Genomic DNA, 21,549 nt, shown 5'->3' on the forward strand with positions numbered 1-21,549 from the left:
AGATGCTCCCACACTGCAGGCTTCCTTCGGCAAACCCAGCACCGGGAGGAACCCACTGAGCAATGGGTCTCCAAGCCAGGCTTCACTAGGCACAAGTGGTTGCTGCAGCAATCATCTTTAAAAAATGAAATAGGGACGCCTGGGTGGCTCAGCAGTTTGGCGCCTGCCTTCAGCTCAGGGTGTGATCCTGGGATCAAGTCCTGCATCATGCTTCCTGCAGGGAGCCTGCCTCTCCCTCTGTCTCTCATGAATAAATAAATAAAATCTTTTAAAAAATGAAAAAGTAGGGCAGCCCTGGTGGCTCAGTGGTTTAGCGCTGCCTTCAGCCCACGGTGTGATCCTGGAGACCCAGGATCAAGTCGGGCTCCCTGCATGGAACCTGCTACTCCCTCTGTCTCTGCCTCTCTCTCGCCCTGTGTCTCTCATGAATAAATAAATAAAATCTTAAAAAATAATAAAATAAAAAAAATGAAAAATGAAAAAGTAAATACAGCAACAAAATATCAGTTTGGAGGCTCTTAGCTATCAGCCTCCAGGCACTTGTAAAAAGGGAATGGTAGAAACAATGCGAAGTTTTGTTGTTAAGATTTTATTTGAGAGAGAGAGAGAGAGGATGAGCAGAAGGGGGGGAAGAACAAAGGGAGAAGCACATGCCCCCCTGCTGAGCACAAAGCCCAACACTAGCTTGAACTCAGGACCCTGAGATCATGACCTGAGCTGAAATCAAATCAGATGCTTAACCAACTGAGCCACGCAGGCGCCCTGAAACAATGCACTTTCCATCATGACAGCAAACATCCGTGACTGAGGATTATCTATGTGCAAGGCCTGCAGTAACTCCTGTGACACAATCACCCACATACACAAACCAGTACTGCTCCATGTTGCCTAGGAGGGAAGTGGCGCACACAGAGCTGTCACCTGTCCGAGGTCACAGGGCTGACTGTTCCAGAGCTGAGTGCACTCGGCCACCAGGCCACCCTCTTCCCTCCAAGATGATGTAGTAATCCATAAATCCTCAGGACATGCCTGCACGTCAACAGGGCAGAGGCTGTTCCTTGTTTGATGGTCAAGGTTTGGAGAAGGAAAGGGATTTGTGCAAGGTGAACAGGCTGACAGACGCTTAAAGCCAGTGCTGGTGCTAGATTTTTTGCTTGTCAACCAAGGACCCCAACCAGTGTCCCCATCTGCCCTAAGTGCCCGGAGCAGAGGGAGTGAACCAGGGTGGCTGGTGGGGTTTGTGAGGTAGGGACAGAGATCTGGACCAGCAGGAGGGGCTTCCCACACAAGACAGATTCCTACCTGAGAACCAATCTACATCAGAAACAGTGGCAACAAAAGAGGCTAAAATCTAAGCTTCACTACGTGCCAGGTATTGTTCTAAGGGAGGACTTGACACCCGTTAGCTTTTAATCCTCTCCCGCACATATGACCCCACTGTACAAATGAGGTGTCTGTCCACTAGGAAGACATTCACCGAAATACACATACTGCTGTGTAACCCCTTTGTTAAAAAAAGATTTTATCTTTAAAGTAATCTCTGCACCCAACATGGGCGTGAACCCACAACCCCGAGATCAAGAGTTGTGCGCTATGGAGCTAGCCGGCTGCCCCTGCTGGATACCTTTTGTGAAACAAAGCAAAAAATCTAATCTTCTATCTGAGCCTTGTGGGGCAAAAAACAAAACAAAACAAGACACACAGGTGGCCTCGCCTGGCAATAAATATTTTAATTTTTGTTTCATTTTTATGATGACAAATAATTTTCAAGTTATTTCCTTTTTTTTTTTTTTTTAAATACAAAGCTAAACCACTAACAGGTACAACCAAGACATTTTATCTCACATTTACACACTCCGTCGGATCCTCCTCCAATTCTCTGATCACTGACCAGGCAAGTGCGGGATGGGGGGAAGACTTTCTTAGGTAGCACCGTGGTGAGGCCGGGGGCATCAAGGTGACGACAGGCTCTCACACCTGCCTCTGTTCACATTACCTGGGACCAGGGGAGGCTGGGAGACCCCAGGTCCAGGCTCCAGAGCCGCGGCCCCCTGGACTGCAGGTTAATAGAGTGAGAATAGGTCCCTCTTCAGGAGGGAGGAGGAAGCTACCTACTCCTCCTGCGTCACCGTCGAGGTGAAGACTTTATGCTTAGCCTTGATCCCTGGGCTGCTGGGCCTGCCCACTCCGCTGGTAGCCAGCACCCAGCAAGACACCCAGCAAGGCACCCGGCACGGCGGCTGGGGTGGGGGCCCTGCATTTCGGGTCTGCAGGCTCCCCCTTCGGTTCATGGCTGCATCTTCATTTTTTTGCAGGAAGGACACCAGGTGGTCTGACAAACAGAAAGCCTGACAGCAGGTCTGGAACTTTCAACCAATTGGAATCTGGTGGGGAGGGTGAAGGGTGGGGTGGGTGGGTCATGGGTAAGTAATTTCTGGTCCCGCTACAAAACTTTTTTGATTAGAATAGAGTACCATCTCAAATCTCTTCTACAAAAACAAAAACAAAAACAAAAAAAAAGAAAAAGAAAAGAAAAAAACGCAGCCACTTCATTCACTTCAAGACCTATATACATGTAAGTTGTTTACTGTGGTTTTTTTCTTTTTTTTTTTTGTCTTTTTAAATTTTTAAATTTTTATTATTACTATTTTTTTAAAATAAATTCAGTGTTCACATTTCTATAAAGAATCAACCCAGTTTTGGGAAATCCTGCCCTGGCAGGGCGAGGCAAGCAATGCTTTTTCCCTGCTCACATCTACTCTGATGACCCGCCCTGATGCTTCAAGGTGCCCGGAAAAGCGGCAGCCTATGGAAGAGTAAACCGAGGCCCGGCCCGCACCTGGGGGCCACTGGGTCAGTAAGCTTTCGAGAAAGCAGAGGGGAAGACTAGCTTACTGCAAAACCTTTTTAAAAAATATTCATACACTTATATGTGCGCCTGTCCAGACGTCAGGAAAACAAGAGCTTGGGAACACCCCTGGCCAGGCCTGAGGCCTCGGGCAGCAGCGTCTTCTGGGACTCGTGCACGGCCCGCCGGCAGGGGTGTGGGGAGGAGAGTCCTGGCTCTTCGGCGGGAGGTGGGAGTCACCCAGCTTCCTAGTTCATGTTCACTCTTTCCTCTAAAACCTGTGCTGCGTCTTTGACTGCATGCACGGGAAGCACGAACGTTTGACTTGTATGCAAAAAAGGTACAAAAACAACTAGAATATAAAAGTTTTGGTAATATAAGGCCATCTGTTCAAGTCCACCTTGGAAACCTGTAACAGATATTTAAATACTACAGTGAAAAGGCATCTTAATATACTTTTTAAAAACATCTGAAGTAATCTGCTAAGATTAAGTGTGTAAAAAAAAAAAAAATCAATTCCCTTTGAGGGCACTTTGTCCATGGAAGAAGGGAGGATGGGGGAGCCGGGAGGCTAATGCTTCAGCCAGGGGTACGCTTCGATAGAAGCCCGGCTGCGGTCCCCATAGTCGTACAGGAGTTCCTCCCCAGCCTTGATGTCTCGGGAGGCGATGAGGATGAGGTGAGGCACGCCGTCAATGTCGTGCAGTTTGGTTTGGCAGTTCCCACATTTACTGTGATTGATCAGTCTTCCCAGGCGATTTGTCTCTCTAGTTGCATCCACGCTGGCAGGAGGGAGGGTAACAGAGGATTAGATTGATAAAGAGGCTTTTGATCCCAGTCACAGCCAGCTCTCAACTCAGGTGGGATGTCAATTTATAGCCACGTTTTGGGGAAAGCAAATCAAGCCAAAAAACCATCTTAAGAGCCTAGGAAGGCACTGGGTGAGCTAGCTGAGGGGTAGGAGGGGACTGGAGTGCAAAAGGCTCCTTGTGGAGGCCCCAGAGGCAAGTGCATAATAAATACATGAATAAAAACCAACTCTGCTGCTAGTGGGGGAAGCTGTGCATCTGAGGAGGCAGGGAGTGTTGAGAACTCTCCGTGCCTTCTGCTCAATTTTGCTGGGAACCTAAAACTGCTTGGAAAAATAAAACCTATTTTAAAAAACCCGACCAAGTGCCTTGGCCATATGGGGAAAGGAGCAGTCAGGGTTTTCCAGAGCTCTGGCTGAATGCCACAAGAGGGAGCGACCTGGTAAGCCTCAGGGCAGGCTCTCACCAACTAGTCCACTTCTGCTTCTCATCTGGTCAGATGGCAGCAGAACAGCTCCAATCCCAAATATTCAAAGGGCCAGTGGGGGAGAGCTGCTTCACAGCTTTGAAAATAACATAACAAGAAGCAGGAGCAACAGAAAGAAGCAGGATGCTCTCGTGGCTCTCAGCCCTTAGGCCTGTCCTCTCTGCCAGAGTGTGGAAAAGCCACTTGAAGCACCAGTGGACTTACCAGTAGGTTTTGCTCAGATACTGAAAATAGTACATGTAGCAGCCCGTGGAGGGGTCTTGTGCATACAAAGCCTCCCGCTTCTTGGCATCGGTGATCTCGATGAGGTCCCCGTGGTACTCTACCACAAACTCGCCCCGGGAGAACTGCTTGGTGGCGATCACACCCCTGCCCTTGCCATCAATGAGGTCAATCTGTAGAGAGGTGAGAAGCGTTGCTTTCTAACACCACGTGTGGCTGGTTGCCTGGATGCCTGGGCTTGCCTCACTTTCTCTTAACAGCTTTACTGAGTTATGTCCTAGATCCTGCTCGTCTTACATACACAGCACAAGGAGTATTATTAAACGTATACAGTTGTGCAACCACCGCCACAATCACCCCAAAAGGCCCCTTGTGCCCTTTGCAAAGTATTGTCACATCTGATCCTCCCGAGAGATCTGGGGTGGATGTTGCCCCATTATGCAGACAAGAAAATGGAGGCTCAGAGAGGCAGAACCATGTCCAAGGCCACATGGCTGGGAGGGGTAAAGCCTGACGCACAGCCACATACATGGCCTTTTCTGGGGAGTGGTAGGACCCCATGTTCTAAATGTCTCTTATTTTCTGTAATTTACCCTCCCGTGCTTCTTGTCAATCCATTATAAATGGGGCTGCAGGGTGACTGCTTGAGGGGCCCAGACTTGAGTTCGGGTTCTCCTGGATGAGTGGGTGGAATTGGAGCCTTTTTATGACCCTGGAGTCCCAGCCCAGACCCCCTGGCTGCCACTGTATAGGTGCACCCCTCTCATCTACCTCATGTGTTTGTAATACATGAACAGAAAAGGCCATTTCTTGGGCCTTGTTATTTCAAAGTAAAACAGAGTTAGAAAAAATGTATTAGTTTCCCCAGGCCTCATGTAAACGAAAGAAAAGTCAGATACAACAGGCCACCTACTCTATGACTCGATTTGTATGAAATGTCCTGAGCAGGCAAATCCATAGACACAGAGCAGATCAGTGGTGGCCGGAGCTGGGGGAGGGGGGAGTAATAGCTACCAGGTCCAGGGTTTCCATTTGAGAGGATGAGAAAGTTGTGGAACTAGATAGGGAGGATGGTTGCACAATACTGTGACTACTTAATGATGCTGCACTGTGTATTTTAAATGGGTCAAAATAGTACATTTTATGGTATATGTATTTTATTGCGATTCTAAAAACTTTCCTCAGGATTAATGTTTCCCATATAAAGGCCATTGATGTTCCCTTCCTGAGACGTTCCCTGAACAGATTTAGCTTTTGGCCCCTTGACAACCTAAGAGTCTGAGTCTGTCGCAGTGACCATTGTGGGTTATGGCAGCCTGTTGGCTGTTGGGAGCTGGGGAGCAGGGCGGGTGGGGACCCTCCAGCCTCAGCCTCCAAGCAGCAGCCCCACTGCCCTTACCTTCATTCCTTCTTCCTTCCCACTTTCAATCAACTCGTCTATTCTTTTCCTTTCTTCAGACTGGGTGAAGGGAAGAAAAACAAGAAGTGCTTCAGCATTCTCTCCTGGGCCATTCTGGGGAGCCTAGCAGCCTGGACCCCCCACAGGATCACTTGCGGTTGGCCTCTGTGACATCCGTCCCCAGAGACGCCCAAGTCCCCACACCCCCATCCTCTTCTCACTGCCCATCTGTTGTGGGCAGTTTGCCACCTGGGGCTCAAATGAACCAGGAGGGGCACAGTGCTGGCCCAGCAGCAGAACTGGGCGGGGCGGGGGGGGGGGGGGCTATGTTCTATTTCACACAGGCAGTGTTTTTGAAAATATCTAAATTGCCAACACATAAAAATCAGGGTTCTGACTTCATGTAAGACCAGTCAGGGCAGATTAAAGGCTATGTGCCCTTTTGAAGGGGCGACTGTGCACTCTATCCCTCCTGTCTGATGGCCCCTGTAGGAACCCTGACCTGGGTCTCTACGACACCAGGATGAGAACAGGGCCTCCCACCCCCAAAAGGCAATACCATCCCAAACAAAGAAGTTGAACAGGAATGGACACTCCTGGTGTCACCTGCCCCCAGGGCCACCCCTCTTGCCACCCCCGCCCCCTCCAAGATCCAAGTCCCATGCTCTGTCTGGGCACAGGACTGCAGGGAAGCATGGGGAGCAAAGCAGAGGCCCAGGCCCTCCCCCAGCTGCCACATGTGTCAGCTGTGCCACAGATGAGGCCTTCACCCACACAGCTGAGCACAGCTCTTGCCCACAGAGGCCTCAGGACACTGGTCCCAGCCTGCAGTGTATGTGGACTTTCCAGTGCTGGGTGCCTGTGGCAAGACAGGAGAGACCAGGTCTCTGCAGGTTTATAGACACTGCTTGAAAGCTGTGCCAGACACCCCTGGATCCAGCCCATATCCCTGCTCGTCTACTGCCACCTTCTAGACAAGCCAAGGCCACCTCGCTGATCTCCTGGCTTCTGCTCTGACCACCCCCTTCATTCTGTTCCCTGCAGAGCAGCCAAAGGGGTCTTTTAAAAATGTATGTAGTAAGGAGTTGCCTGGGTGGCTCAGTTAAGCATCCAACTCTTGGTTTTGGCTCAGGTCATTATCTCTTGGGGTCATGAGATCGAGGCCTGTCTGCGCTCGGTGGGGGCTCTGCTTGAGATTCTTTCTCTTCCTCTGCCCTTCCCACCCCTCACTCTCTCGTTCACTCTCAGATAAATAAATTTTCAAAATATAAAATAAAAATGTATGTAGGATCATGTGATTTCCCTGCTTAAAGCCTTCCAGGAAGTTTACCTAATAGCAATGTGCCAATGTTGGTTTCTTAGTGTGACATATGTACCAAGACATTGTATGTAAGGTATCAATGATGGGAAACTGAATAAAAGATCTATGGAAATGCTCTGTACTATCTTTGCAAATCCTCTATAATCTAAAATTACTCCAAAATAAAAAATTAATTTATTTTTAAAAAGATTTTATTTATTTATTGATGAGAGACACAGAGAAAAAGGTAGAGACACAGGCAAGAGGGAGAAGCAGGCTCCCTGAGGGGAGCCTGATGTGGGACTTGATGCCGGGATCCCAGGAATATGCCCAGAGGTGAAGGCAGATGCTCCACCACCGAGCCCTCCAGGTGCCCCACAAAAGTTTATTTAAGGAGAAGAAAAAGCTTGGGGCGCCTGGGTGGTGCAGTCTGTTGAGTGTCCAACTCTTGATTTTGGCTCAGGTCGTGATCTCAGGGTAGTGAAATTGAGCCGAGTCAGGCTCTGTGCTCAGTGGGAGTCGGCTTGGGACTCTCTTTCTCCCTCTGTGCCTCCCCTCCTCACTCTCAAATGAATAAATAAACTTTAAAAAGAGAGAGAGAGAGAAACAAAAGCTATTCCATACCTTCCTACTGCTACGGAGATAAAATCTAGTCTTCTGATGGCCTATGAAGCTCTGCAGGATCCCAGCCCCACCACTCCTGCATCATCTGCCATCTTCACCCTTGTTCCCACATTCTGGCCACACTGGCTGACTCTCTTACAGGGCTAGGCTTGTTTCTGCCTCAGGGCCTTTGCACGGGCTCTTCCCCCCTGCCTAGAAAACCCTTTCCCCAACTCATTTCCCCACTCACCTGGCTTGTGTCCTCCTTTCCTTCCAAGCTCTGCTCAAAAGGCACCTCCCTCTGTGACATGTCCCTGACTACCATAGCTAAAGTAGCCTTAGCCTCGCTGTACTTTCAAAATATGGTTTTAAATTAATGTCAAAGGACTACCCGAAATTATTTTCTTCTTTGTTTTTTCCTTAATCGTTAATCACTCACCACTTGAATACAAGCTCCTTGAGTACAGGGGCCTGATCTTGTATGCTGTGGAATATCCAGGCCTAGAACAGTGCCTGGCACATAGTAAGCCCTCAAAACAACAGCAACGTTAACATACACACATCACATACCATCTGCCTTGCTGAAAAATTCTAAGTATGCAGAGACCAGACCAGTGAGAAGCACAGTACATTCTAAACAGGAGCGATCGACCTGCCAGGACTGGATGTGGCACGAGGAGCTGGGCCTGAGCTAGATGCCCCAGTGCAGAGCCACAGTTTGAGTTTCCTTCTGGAGGCTCAGTGCTTGGGGGCATGCATCAACCAGCTCTAAGCTTCTGAAAGAATTCAGGCAGCAGCCTATGGGGGTGGGGTGTGTGTGTGGAGGCAGACCGAGTGGGAGGTAAGCAAGGTCTGAATTAGGTCGAAGCTGCTCTGCACACCAGGCTTGGGGAGGAAGAAGCCAGGGCACTGCCAACAGGCACAGTTCCTGCCCCAGTGTGGGCTCTCACCCCACCACAACCGGCCAGCCAGCTAAGGTGCCCCACAGCAAAGCAACAAGGGGTCAGGGTATCTCTCCAAGGCCCAGTTTTTGCCCTCTTGCCCAGGCCTCTCTGTCTTCAAACTCAATTAAGTATCTGCCAAGCTTCTGATTTTAGTTTCTCCCCCCAGGCTACCCCCCAGCCTTCTCTCATTCCCCATGTGCTGGGGCTCTGGTTTCTCCGGCCCCGAAGGGCAGGCAGACAGGCCAGGAGTGACCTCACCCCTCCAATGAGGCCCAGATGCCCCACCCTTGAGTTTTACCTGTCAAGAGAAGACACCGCCTTGACCAGCCACAGCCGCACCACCCCAGCCAACAGCCGCCTTACTGCCTCGCCAGCAACTGCCTGGCCAGCAACCACCTGGCTGTGGTGTTCACTCAGCAGAGCCAACGCAAACAATGAGAGCACAGCATGGCTCTCCCTTGCAACTGGCTCTTTGTCCATCGACATGGCGAGTTTTACCACACTGCAGACCAATCTTTGGAGAAGCGAGTGTCTGTTCCCTTCTGCTCATCTGCTGCAACATTTACCAGACCTGCATCACATCCTGTTGCGGCCTTCCCTCCTCCAGCCAGAAAAGCCCTTCTTTTTTATTAAAAAGGCAAACTCAGCTGCCCCCACTCTGTAGTCCACTGCAGGCCCCAGTGAACCCCCAGCACTCCCCAAGAGTGCACTGCAGCCCCAACTTCAGCTGAGAGGTGTTTTGGGTTCTGGGACCTGGCACCTCCTTGCCCTCTGCAATGCTGTCTTTAAGAGTGACCTAGCACAGCCTCCCACTGCAGGCAAACATTTTGTAACAGCTTGTTCTTGGCTGAAAGATATTGCCTTTCTAAGGAAATAAAGCCAAAGCTTCTCTCTGGAGGTGGGGCGGGGAGGACCCCTTTTCTCATTTATTTTAAAGGAAGGCTCATCAATTCAAATAAGTAGAGGAAGAGAATGTTAAATTACTCTATCTGTATCTACAGACTTAACATAAAAAATGCTGAAGGAGTCTAGTTCAGGTTGAAATACTAAAACTAAAGAAAAAAAAATGAAATACTAAAACTGACAAGGCTTTAAGGAAGGGGTGTGGACGGGTGGCATCCACAGAACTCCCCCGCCTCTCTGTGGGGGCAGCAGTCCTGAGCACTGCTCCTCTGCCCTGACGTGGCTTTGAGGATGAGGGAGCACGGAGGGCTGCAGGGCAGACCACGCCCTGGGTCTCCTCCACAGACGCCAATGACCACACCTCACTGCATCAAATATTGATTGACTGCCACTCAGTGCTCTGCAAACACAGTGGGCGGAGGCCTGCAGTCTGGGCGGCCATCCTGCCTGCTTTCCACATGATCCTAGGGCCATCACTGCGAGGAAGAGAGGAGAGAGGGGCCTCAGGAAGTGACAACAATGGGGAAGCAAGGGAGCAATAGTAACAATTAACCAGCGCCTCCTGGGTGCCAGGCACAGTTCTCAGAGTTCCTTGTGCATGAACACATTTAATCCTCCCAACAACAACCCCACGAGATACTCCATTACTATCCCAGTTTACAGATGAGGCAACCGGGGCACAGAGCAGTTAAGTGACTGGCTTGAGGTCATGTGACTAGTAAGTGGCTTCCAAGTCACTGCTCTGTACCACCCTGAGACCCAGCACAGGAAGCTGTGAAGAGCAGACAGAGAAGCCTCAGAAAAACACACAGCCTTGCCCAAGGTCCCAGGCTCTGACTGGCCCTGCCAGCAAGTCCTGGGGAGACACTGTAATGGGAACGCCAGACTTTCCACGCCACGTGCTACAGCTTATAAGGCTCCTTCCTAGAAGCCTCTTAACCAAGCCTCACCGTGACCCCAAACGTGAAGATGATCCTCACTAGGCCAAGGACAATACCAAGGCCACAGAGGCAGACCTGCCCCAGGACAACACAGTCCTGGTCGCCAAGGGCTGCCCACTAGACCACGCTGACCCTCCAAAAGCTAGAATTAAAGCCGCATGACTCTACCTGCAGCTCAGCTTTGCTCTTCCTGGAGCTCCTTCGCACGGGGTAGAAATCCGTGAGTTTGCGATTCTGTTGTGTTTTTCCTTGAGCTCTGGGGTGGGAAGGGTAAAAGAGAAAACAAGTATTAGCACTGACGCCACTCACACCCAGGAGGCACACAACTAACTGCTTGGGAGGTGGCTCTTTAGCAAAAATGTCACTTAAACACCTTTGTCCACTGGGGTCCGTGGCCACGTGGGCTCACCTGCCCAAGGGGGCCTCAGAGTGTCAAGACAGGCTACCTACTCTCAGTGATGGCGGAGGGTGGGGAAGGAGAACCCGTGAGCTCTGGACTCACAACAGACTGAGATGGTGACAAGTAATGGTGTCCTTATGGTGACTCAGGAAACCCAGGCCCTGATGACAAAGAGGCGGGGCGGGGGCACTGCGTTCCCTTAGCTGGCACCTGAGCGGTGTCTGCCGGGGTCATAAGAACCAAACTGCTCAGCATCAGGGGAAGGGCTCCAGAAGGCACTTACTTTTTCCGAGGAGCCTGTTTGCCCTTGATGGGCTTCTTCAGGGCTTGCTTGGCGATAGCCGTAATGGGAGGATCACAAGACGAGGTCGGAGTTTTTGGAGGTTCTGCTGCTTCAGATTTTTGGTTTGGAAAAGGTGCCAGGGGACCTCTCCTGGCGTCTTTGAGCTTCTGTTCCTCAGACTTCATGGCGCTCCGTACTGCGTTCCCACTGTTTCTTTTCTCTGCAGGCAGTGGGTGGGGAAAGACAGAGCTTTAGTCTAGACTCTCTGCCTCCCCATTTCTAGACCATTGGCTGCATTCTAAGACAGGCTTCTAGAAGACAGAGGAGCTCGATGTGTCAGGCAGCAGTGCAACCTGCTGTCTAATGATGGCTTCCACAGCAGGAGCATGTGGCTTCACTTTCTGACCCAGACTTTGGGCAAAGCTCTTCCTCTGCATCTTTTTAAAAAAATTTTTCAGCTTTATTGAGGTATTGCTGACAAAGAAAATAGCAAGCTTTTTACAGTACACGTCATGATGACTTGATCTACATTGTGAAAGGACTGCTCCCACCTAGTTAATGATCTTCTGTACCTGGACCAGGGAGAGCCCTAGAAGCGGACCCACAACAGGCAGCAGCAGCAGTGGAGGTACTCGGTCTAGAGCTTTCTGGAAGGGGGCTGTGGACCCCCCCCCAAAAAAAAGCTAAATCCTAGAGTAGGCCAGCATTGGTGGACAGGAATAAGGGTAAATAAAGCAAAACTTCTTCCCTAGCAAAAACCTCTTCTCCAAGAGCTGCCTGGCATGCTTCATTTCAGACTTTAAAAAAAAAAGAAAAAAGTTTCCCTCTTTTCTAAAGGGGCCAAAGCCCTAGGTTCACAGTGGTTCTCAGGACAGTGACCCAACACTGGTCAGCATGGCACTGGGAGGGATGTCAAAAAGGATTTGTTACTAAAAATTGTTGTGAAGCACCAGTGTGGGTGAATGAGTCACTTTTTTTTTTTTTTAAATGACTTACTTTTAAAAAATGAGCAAATAATGCATAGCTGGTAAGGAACATAAAATGGCGCAGTCATTTTAGAAATAGTCTGGCAGTTGTTCAAAAGTTCAACATGAAGTTACCATATGACCCAGCAATTCCACGCCTAGGCGGCTATTAAGAGAATTAAAAACACATGTCCACACAAAAACCTGTATGTGAATGTTTGCGGCAGCTAATTCACAACAGTTAAAAAGTAGAAACAAGCCCAATGTCCATCCACTGCTGAACTGGTTAAATGAGATGTGGTCTATCCATGTGATGGAATATTATTCGGCCGCAGAAAAGAAAGAAGTCCTGACCCCTGCCCTTGAAAACTTGATGCTGAGTGAAAGCAGCCACACACCGAACGCTACCTATTATGCGTGATTCCCTTTACACATGTCCAGAACAGGCAAATTCATAGAGGTAGAAAGTAGATTAGTGGTTGCCAGGGGTCGGGGGGAGAGGTGGAATGAGAAGAGACTGCTAATGGGTACGAGGTTTCTTTTTTGGGGTGGGAAATGTTCTGGTATTAGACAGTTGGCCATGACTGCCTCTATCTGTGAATAAACTAAAAACCACTGCATTGTATAACTTTAAAATGGTGGCCATTATGATACGTGAATTACAGCTCAATAAATAAGCTACAAATAGAAAACTAAATATGTCACAATCCACCCAGGCCATTCTCACTCCCTTACACGCCCTAAGTAGACCAGAGAGAGTTAAGTCTAGGACATCATGCAAAATAACCCCAGGAGTGCACTGATGCCTGTGAAGGTCAGCTACCAACCACATCGAGTCTGAGTCAAAGCAGAAAAACAGGTGAGAATCAAGGACAAAAGTCTGGCCCTTGGGCTCTCCTCCAAAGTATATCTGGCTCCAAATTCTAACTGTTGCCATTTAATGACACTGTAAGCCAAATAAGCTAGCTTGGGCACCACATCACCATTTAGGATAATTTACATCCCACCCTATTCCAGGAGGGATGGGAGATTGCTTGACCAGCACTGAGAGAGAGCCCCTTTCCCAGTCCCTATGCAGTAGGTGCGATCCTCGGTGTCGCCAATGCAGGGAGGAGCAGACCAGCAGAGGAAGAGCTGCTAGTGTGGAGCACTGTAGGAAAGCCCTCTGCACCCATCCATGCTTTAACCAATCTTCAGAATAGCTCTTCGAGGTAGGAATCCTCCCTCTCACTTCAAAGATGAAAAGAACTAAGGCTCAGAGTGGAATAACCTGCCCCAGCCTCTCCCTGTCAGTGGCAGAGCTAGGATTAGAACCCAACTCATTTGAAGACTGATAGAAATAGTATCACCCACTGCCCTGGGCGGGGAATCAAGCTGAGGTCTGGCTCTTGCCCCTGGTTTTGGGCTTCCCCACCCCTGGCTCTCAGTTCTGGCCCCAGCCATAGGCCTAACCATCACTTATGGTACTTCCTATAAATGAATTACAAAGCTTCGTCATATAGAGCTGCTGGTAGCCAGAGTTCTGCTTCATTAAGGCAGGTTTTAATTAGAAGGGAGCTTGGTGAATTGGGGAAAGCTATATTCCCCACTGCAGCTTTAAAAGGGGAAATATTTGGAAGACTGCAAGATTTCCAGAGGTGTCAGCTTGTTTTGTGAGGCCAAACAGAATTTTCAGTAACTATATATCTTCTCGTTCGATATTTCAACTCCAAATTTCATCACAGAGTATGCAGCTACAGAAAGCAGCACTGCACATTTGAGGGGAAGAAACTCAGAAATGAGGTTAAGGCCAGCTCAAAAGAGGGAAGGAAGTCAGTTCCCTACATCTGCACAACACAGTTAGGACTGTAAACACATGGTCTGTACAGCCCAGATTTATAACTTCTGTATTTTAGGTACTATGAGTCTCTCTATCCGCAGGTAAGGGTCAGGTGTTATTTTTGCAACTTGGCAACACAGTCAAGCTTGAAGGACATGCTAACTCTTGTGAAAGCAGGGAAAACCTGTTAGACCAACAGGACACACACCCTGGGACAGGCTACTCTTACTCCTGTCCGCTTCTTAGGAGCAAGACAGAACATGGCTCGAAAAGGCTGGATAAACATTTACTATATGTGCACAGGCATGAAAAAGAGCTTCCGCAACCGGACCGGCTGTGGTCAGAAGAGGGCCATTTCAGAGCCTTACCTTCTCGTTTCCTGCAGAGTCCAGCTAATGGCTTCCCCTGGCATTTGACTTCGTGATGTGCAACTGAGTTCTCTTCCTGAAGGGGGGAACGCATTCCAGAGCATTTGTTGGGGCTCATGTAGGAATAGATCTTTGATTGCCCGGTAAATACATTCTCCTAAAACGACAAATGCATGTTCTGAAAGAGGCTTGAAGAAGAAGATCCCAGAGCAAATCGCAGAGAAGGGCAATCGGAATACAAAAACCAGAAACAGACACCATGTCTCAAAAGCAGGCCACCAGGAACTGCCAGCCCCTGGAGAACAGTGGGAGGTTTAGGATCTCCTGGGTCCGAGTCAGACATTTCCTAAACTCATGTGGTCTGTAATTCTGGTCACTAAGGGCACATCTAGCCAGCAGGAAGCCAGCTGTATACCCAGGTGTACAGAAGCAGACAACCTACCAATGGTAGAGAGGTCAGAATGACCCAGACTGAACAAGCACAGAATTTAAAGGGCTGGCCTACGTGCAGGAGCTAACTCCTCTGGCAGGAGCTCCAGGAGCTCTAGCGCAGAAACAGGCCTCAGGAAAGCTGCTTAGCCACTTCTTGGTCCTGAAGGCAGCCAGTAGGACTGGCCATTACTGCCTGAGCCTTCTGGGTGCCCAAACCTGGCCCCTCACAAATTAACGCAGCCCAGCAGCCTCCCAGGACCAGACTGCGGTGGTGATGGAGGGGTGGGGTTGGGGGTGGCGAGCCTAATAAAAGCAGAGCCTAAATAGCCAGCTCATTTAGGGCGGCCACTCTACTGCAAATGAAATGGCATCTTGGCATTAGGAGGAGGAGGGTGGGCAGGCGGGGGGGGGGGGGGGGGGCGGTACAGGTCACTGCTGGCGTCTCTGGGCGTGTGGCCTCTCCTCTGAGTAAGCACGGAACGGAGGAGAGCGTTCCCAGAAACACGGCCAGGGGCTTTCTGCCTGGGGAACCTTCAAACACCAAGTCGGCGAGACCTGTGACCTCGCCGAGGGGCCCGGGCAGGCCCAGCACGCCCCGGGAAGGCGGCCACCGCCGGGGCAGCTGGGTGTGGGGTGCGGAAATGCCATAAAGACACAAACTTTTCCGAGGTCAAATATCGCCAGGGTCATGGCGGAGCCAGTGTGGACGCCACTCCCAGACAGGCAGCAGCAAAGGAAGCTGCCCCGCCCGCACGCCCGCGCGCCCGCACCCCGCCCTCCGCCCTCCGCCTCCGCCTCCGCCCCTGGGCCCGGGGCCGCGGGCGGGGGGTCCGGGGCGCGCGCACGTGCTCGCGGCGCGGGGCCCCCGGGGGCGGCCGGGGGCGGCCGGGCGCGGCCCCTCGGGGCGCGCTGGGGGAGTGCGGGGAGGGTGCCTGCTTACCCCGTCGGTGCGGGGCCTCCCCGGGCCCCTCCGCTCCACCATCTCCGGGCCCGGGGCCGTCGCTGCCACCGCCGCCGCCGCCGCCGCCGCCTCCACCGCGCGGGGCTTGGACATCTTCCTGCCTGGAGAGGGGGACCCGGGGGAAGCGGGGGAGGGGGCGCTCAGGGCGCGGCGGGGCGGGGAGCGGGGCCGCCCGGGCCGGGCGCCGCGGCGGCGCCTCCCGCCGCAGCCATGTTCCGAGGGCCCGGCGGTGGTGGGCCGCCCGCGCCGCCGGGAGGCAGGGGCCGGCCGGCCGGGCCGGGCCGGGGCCCGGGTCGCCCTCCCGCCGCCCGGCCCGGCCGGGCCCCGCGCGCCGCCCGCCCCCCGCGCGGCCGGGCCCGCCACACCCACCTGCAGCCCGGCCAGGCCCATGGCGGCGCGCCCCGCGCCCTCGCCCTCGCCGCCGCCGCCGCCGCCGCCGCCGCCGCCGCGGCCCGGCCACCACCGCTGCCGCTGCCGCTGCTGCTGCTGCTGCCGCCGCCACCAGCGCCGCCGCGGCGCCCCGGGGAAGGGCCGGCGGCGCCCCACGGCGCCCCCTTCCCCCATGGCCTGCGACGCAGGGCCCGGCACCCGCGCGCCGCGGCAGCCCCGGCCGGCCCGGGACCGAGGACGCAGGGAGGGAGGCGCTGGCGGCGCGTCCTCCGCGGCCCGCCCGCTCGCCGCCGCCGCCGCCGCCGCCGCCGCCCACCGTCCGGCGCCCGGCCCGGGGAGGGGGCTGGCAGGGGCGGCGCTGCGAGGCGCCTCGGGAGGGAGGCAGGAGGTGGGCGGGCCGCGCGGCCGCGCCGGATCCTGACTCGGGCGCGCCCCCTCTCGCTCGCGCTCGGCCACGCGGGGAGGAAGGGGTGGGAGACTGATGATGACAGCCGGGCTCTCGCCGGCCGGGCTCCTTCTCTCGCTGGCTCCGCGGATATTTTGGGAGACCGGTCGGTGCCAGGCGCTGTCAGCGGCGGTGAGCGCCGCAGGCGAGAGTCGTCCTGTGTGCCCGAGCCTGCGCTCCCTGAGCGTCTTGTGGCCATTTAGGCGTCCCCGCAAGTCCCCGGGGGACAGGTCCTGTGGCAAACCCGTTAAAAATGGGGACACGGGGGCTCGAGGGAGGTGCAGACGCTTGCCGAAGGCCGCACAACTAGAAAGCGATGGGATCAAGTGTCAAACTCGGGCGGTCTGCACCTGCCCCGGGGAGAGAGAGCCAGTGGTTATCATGTTAAGCTGGTGGGGTGCTTCCCGGCGTACCTGATCTCATCCAGACCTCACAACAGCCCTGTAAAGGTATACACCACAGATGAGGAAACGGACATCAGGGAAGCGAGGAGCTTTGGCCAAATTCTCAGAACTAAGAATGGATTTCCAGGCCAAATGACCCAGAGCCTGCACTCCCAGCCACAGATGAGGAAATTCAAGAATGGGAGGGACAAATGCTGTGGCAGAAGCCATTTAGCAAGTCACCTGGTTCTTCTGTCCATCCCCATGAGAAGATATCCTAGGAAGGCAGGGGTTCCAGCCAGTCCTGTGTCTAGTGTTGGCAGAGCTCACTGCCCTGCACCACTGTGTTGAAGCCATTAGAGTTTGAGGGCCCACAGCCAAGAGTCACTGTATTTGTGCTAAGTCATAGATGCAAACAAGACATCTCAGGGCATCTAGCTCCTACAGCTTGTGTCATGGCCTGGGAGGCAAACATTGGGTTTCTCTCCCTGAATTTGTCCCAGAGGTGCTTTATGACCATGGCCAAGTCACTTCCCTGGAGTAGGCCTCAACGTCCTTGTGGATAGAAACCCAGAATCCGGGATCCCTGGGTGGCGCCGCAGTTTGGCACCTGCCTTTGGCCCAGGGCGCGATCCTGGAGACCCCGGATCGAATCCCGCGTCGGGCTCCCGGTGCATGGAGCCTGCTTCTCCCTCTGCCTGTGTCTCTGCCTCTCTCTCTCTCCCTCTGTTACTATCATAAATAAATAAAAATTAAAAAAAAAAAAAAAAGAAACCCAGAATCCTGAATTCCTTAACCCACCCAGGGCACCTTCCAACACCCACAGAGAAACAGTTGTCACATAAAGTTGCTACCTCCCCAGGGAGAAGACTAAGTAGGATTAAATGGCAGGAATAGGCTCAGAATGATGTCTTCCAAATCAGCTCATCTTTAGCATCCCGGGCGGGGCTAGGGAGCACCTCCTCCCTACGCCCCTCCCCCAATACCCCTTGCAGTCCCCACCCCAACCTTAACTCCAGTAGGGTGGGATACTCTGCCCACTTGAATACCCAAGAGACTATGCAGAGAGTGAAAGAGAATTCTAAAGTGACACTCTGACACCCAGGTCAAGCCATTTGAAACTGTGTGTTACATCTCCAGGGCAGAGAGGGCTTGCAGTTTGTCACCAAACTATCATGGGAATCGTGGTTTGAGAACAGGAAGCAGCCTCTCAGATCATCTTGTCTACTTCACATACTATTTCAACATCCTCCCACCCCCAACCCCACCTACGCACACATGCTCAGGGCCACAGCTTTCTCTACTGCGGCCCTCCAATGCAGAGGGTACATACATTAAGATCCAAGTCTAGCACCCATTCCTCAACTCTGCAGCTCTGGTATTAGAAGATATAATACAAATCATTCAGTGTAAGCTTCAAAACAGTCTTTCCTGTCTCTGAGGTGTTCATGTATATATGACAAATATACCTGTAGGCATAAATAAAAACTCTTAATGTTGTCCAGGATCTCCTAGAAATAGAATTCAACTGGAATGATATGCATAGCTAAGTTATTCAGTGTTTCTGTATTAAGCCCTATAATTGTACACTATTTAATTTAACCTTCCCAACCCTTTATGAGAAGGTACTATTTCTATTTCACAAATGTAGAAATTGAGGCTCAAGGAATCACCTGACTAAGGATTACATGACGAAAGTGGTAATAGAGCTGAGATCTGAAGCCAGTGCTGTTATATGAGAGTACTTTATCATAAAGAATGTATATTGTTTCCCTTAAACTCAGACACAAAAATAGCAATTCATTCATTCCACAAACATTTATTGAATACCTACTTCTTTCCAGGCCCTTGCTAAGGACACAACAGTGTACACAAAGACTGATGGAGGACATGGAGGCCAGAGGGGGAGGCAGGGCCATACAGGCCATGGTGAGGAGTGTGGATTTGATCTAAGAACAGTGAGGAAGGGAGGAGGAGTGGTCACACGACAAAAATCCATGTTCTTGGGGACCACTCTAGCAGCTGAGAGTTAGTAAATTGGAAATGGTAAAAGTGTAAAAAAGGAGGGACGCCTGGGTGGCTCAGTGGTTGAGTGTCTGCCTCTGGCTCAGGGCGTGATCCTGGAGTTCTGGGATCCAGTACCGCATCGGGCTCCCTGCATGGAGCCTGCTTCTCCCTCTGCCTGTGTCTCTGCCTCTTTATCTGTGTCTCTTGTGAATAAATAAAATCTTTAAAAAAAATTTTTTTTCAAAAAAAAAAAAATGGAAAGAGGGGACCAATTAGGAGGCCATCTGGCCATGGCAGCAGAAATGGAAAAAAAGGAGATAATCCTCCTCAAAGGAATATACTTAAGGCTGAAAATATTTGCATGATTGTAAAACTTCAAAACCAGACAGGAGTTGCCTAGTATCTGCACATTTTGTTTGTGTGACCCAGCAGGGTTCTCAACGTGAACTACAAGTTTTCAACAAAGGCAGCTTTTCTAGAAGAAAAAGACTGACCTTTCATTTGAAGTATTACAAATGATTTGATATTTATACTACCCATTTAATAATCTACAAGAGTAACAAGGCCTTAAGGAATAAGTAACTGCTGATTTGCAGGTCAGGAGAGATAGTGAGAATCACTAACCAATAAATTACAAAGGTGATTTGTAAGCCTGCCATGGCGAGACCTGGGAACACTTGTCTTCACTTCGGCTAAGGGAGATAGAGGGGAACAAGCAAAGGCACAGCATGGCCGGAGTCTAGACAGTGACTTTGCACTTCAAACTTCCACCTCTGAAAAATGGATATAACAATTTGTAAAGATTAACTGAGATAATAACTGCCTGGCCCTCAATGGTAATTATTATTTGCCTATATTAAGTATTTAAATCTTTCAATGGCAAATTGCTTAGTTTTGATTAATTAAAACAAGCTATCTTTTTTTTAAGGCACTACTGTTGAAACAGCTTGAATGATTTGCTCTAACTGGAAAAGTGAACCAGGGAAGCACAGATTTATTAAGATTTGTCGGATACTATTAAATATACTTTTAGATGCTTAACACTTTTCTGAAAACAGTATCTTTGTCTTAACTTTCTCTGTGGGTTGGAGTATAAAGCTCATTAACTTGAAGTTCATCTTGCCTCATTTCTTAATCAGAATCTTGGGTTGTTCCAAAAGACCCTAAAAAGACTGCAGGATAATAAAGGATGCAACTGGGTGCAGGGCCTGAAAACAAAGGTTCCCAATAAATATTTGCTGAATGAATCCTTTTTTGTATTCATTATTATTGCTACACGGAGCATACTGCATTAGGGCAAATTCCTACTAACCTGTACTGCTTGGGATTTGGAAAAAAGTGTCAAACCTGAACTCATATTTCTAAAATAATAATTCTACTCGACCATCATGCTCAAAGTTTTTGCACGGAGACACAGCGTTAGGAAACGACCAGCGGTTGGAGATCGCTTTGCCGCATAACGTGGGGCTTACTGTCTTGACAGCAAACTAAGTGTGTACAGAACTCAACGCAGGGACATGCTTCCCGCGGCTGGGCAATCCCACCCAAGCCACCCCCGTGGGCAGGAGTCCTGAGCAGCTGCAGGACTAAGGGCCGCCCCGGGTGGTGCCATGCAACTCCTCTCACCCCAAAGCAGGCCAGCGGGGCCCGGTCGTCGCCCCGGCGGCGCAGAGCTGACTCAGGGCGTGGAGAGGAAAGGCGCCTGCTGCGGTGTCCACTCCGACGCGCTCCCCACAGTGGAGGTTATCCATCTGCGCCCTGGCCTCGGACTCACCTCCTTTCCCAGCTTGAGAGCGCCCCGAAACGGGCGAAACCTCGCCCTCCCCACCTCCTCGTATCAATAACAACCATTCCCTGGAGGTGCCCTGCGCCTTAGTTTCCGAAGAGCTTTGACATATGGATCCGCCGTCCCTGGAGAGGCAGGCCAGCGGGTGCCCGCACTTTAGAAAGGGGAAGCCAAGGCATGGGATTCCTGGAGACTCGTGGGGGTGGGTCGGGGAAGGTTCCGCAACCCCCCCCCGCCCCCCCGCCCCCCGCGCAGTCTCCGCGCTCCGTCGGAGCAGTAGGGAGCCTCCCCGCTGCCGCTCCCGCTCCCGCCACCCCGCCACCCCTCCAGCGCGACCCATCACCTCGGCCGCCCCAGCGCCGACCACCTGGGCAAATACCTCTAGCCATGGCCCGGCTCTGTCACCGCCTAGGATCTCCCGGGAAACGCAGCTTTCGAAAAAAGTTGCAACAACTGTAGCCAACTGCTCCGCGGCGCTCAGGCTGCTTCCCTGATTGGCGCGGCTGCCCGCCTCTCCCCACGCTACCCGCGCTGATAGGCGAGCTCGGCAGGGAAAGCCCGCCCTCCTTCCCGCCTCCCTGGCGGGGGCGGGGCAAGCGGCCGCACTTTCTACAAGCGCTTTAGGGCAGGTCCCGGCGGGGGAGGTGGGAGGGGGTTTAAATTGTACCGTCTTCCTGCGTCGATTGGCTGCGCTGGGAGGACACCCGCGCTGCCATTGGGAGGCCCCAAACTCCGCCCTCTCGCCGCGCTGAAGCTCCGCCCCGGGAGGTGTAGTCACGCGGCTGGAGGCCCGGGCTCAGAGTGGACCGGATCTGGGACTTCCGGTTCTTCTCGGGTCTGACCGGAACCCGACC

The 21,549-nt window shown here is 51.9% G+C and overlaps 2 protein-coding genes across 9 annotated transcripts in view; one reads left to right on the plus strand and one right to left on the minus strand.

Moving 5' to 3' along the window:
• RILPL2 (Rab interacting lysosomal protein like 2) overlaps positions 1–7,275 on the plus strand; it is a 31,263-nt gene extending 23,988 nt beyond the window's left edge. Inside the window, exons 5-6 of the transcript XR_012019127.1 lie at positions 1,806–2,358; positions 5,825–7,275. The gene's annotated coding sequence lies outside the window, so the exon portion shown is untranslated. The remainder of the gene's footprint in view (positions 1–1,805; positions 2,359–5,824) is intronic.
• LOC140619198 (N-lysine methyltransferase KMT5A) overlaps positions 1–21,329 on the minus strand; it is a 70,424-nt gene extending 49,095 nt beyond the window's left edge. Inside the window, exons 1-8 of one of the 8 annotated variants that reach the window (XM_072802213.1) lie at positions 21,075–21,329; positions 15,664–15,785; positions 14,292–14,448; positions 11,140–11,359; positions 10,625–10,712; positions 5,766–5,825; positions 4,349–4,539; positions 1,706–3,630 (exon numbers count right to left, since the gene is read on the minus strand). In XM_072802213.1, coding sequence (XP_072658314.1) covers positions 3,420–3,630; positions 4,349–4,539; positions 5,766–5,825; positions 10,625–10,712; positions 11,140–11,359; positions 14,292–14,448; positions 15,664–15,785; positions 21,075–21,084 — 1,059 coding nt within the window. In that variant the 5' untranslated portion in view covers positions 21,085–21,329 and the 3' untranslated portion in view covers positions 1,706–3,419. Of the gene's footprint in view, positions 1–1,705; positions 3,631–4,348; positions 4,540–5,765; positions 5,826–10,624; positions 10,713–11,139; positions 11,360–14,291; positions 14,449–15,663; positions 15,786–16,053; positions 16,126–21,074 lie in introns of those variants that run through there. The other 7 variants (XM_072802217.1, XM_072802214.1, XM_072802215.1 and 4 more) reach the window with 7 other exon arrangements.
• Between the last annotated feature and the right edge of the window lie 220 nt (positions 21,330–21,549).

This window comes from Canis lupus, chromosome 27 (genome assembly GCF_048164855.1).
Source record: "Canis lupus baileyi chromosome 27, mCanLup2.hap1, whole genome shotgun sequence".
Classification (NCBI taxonomy): domain Eukaryota; kingdom Metazoa; phylum Chordata; class Mammalia; order Carnivora; family Canidae; genus Canis; species Canis lupus.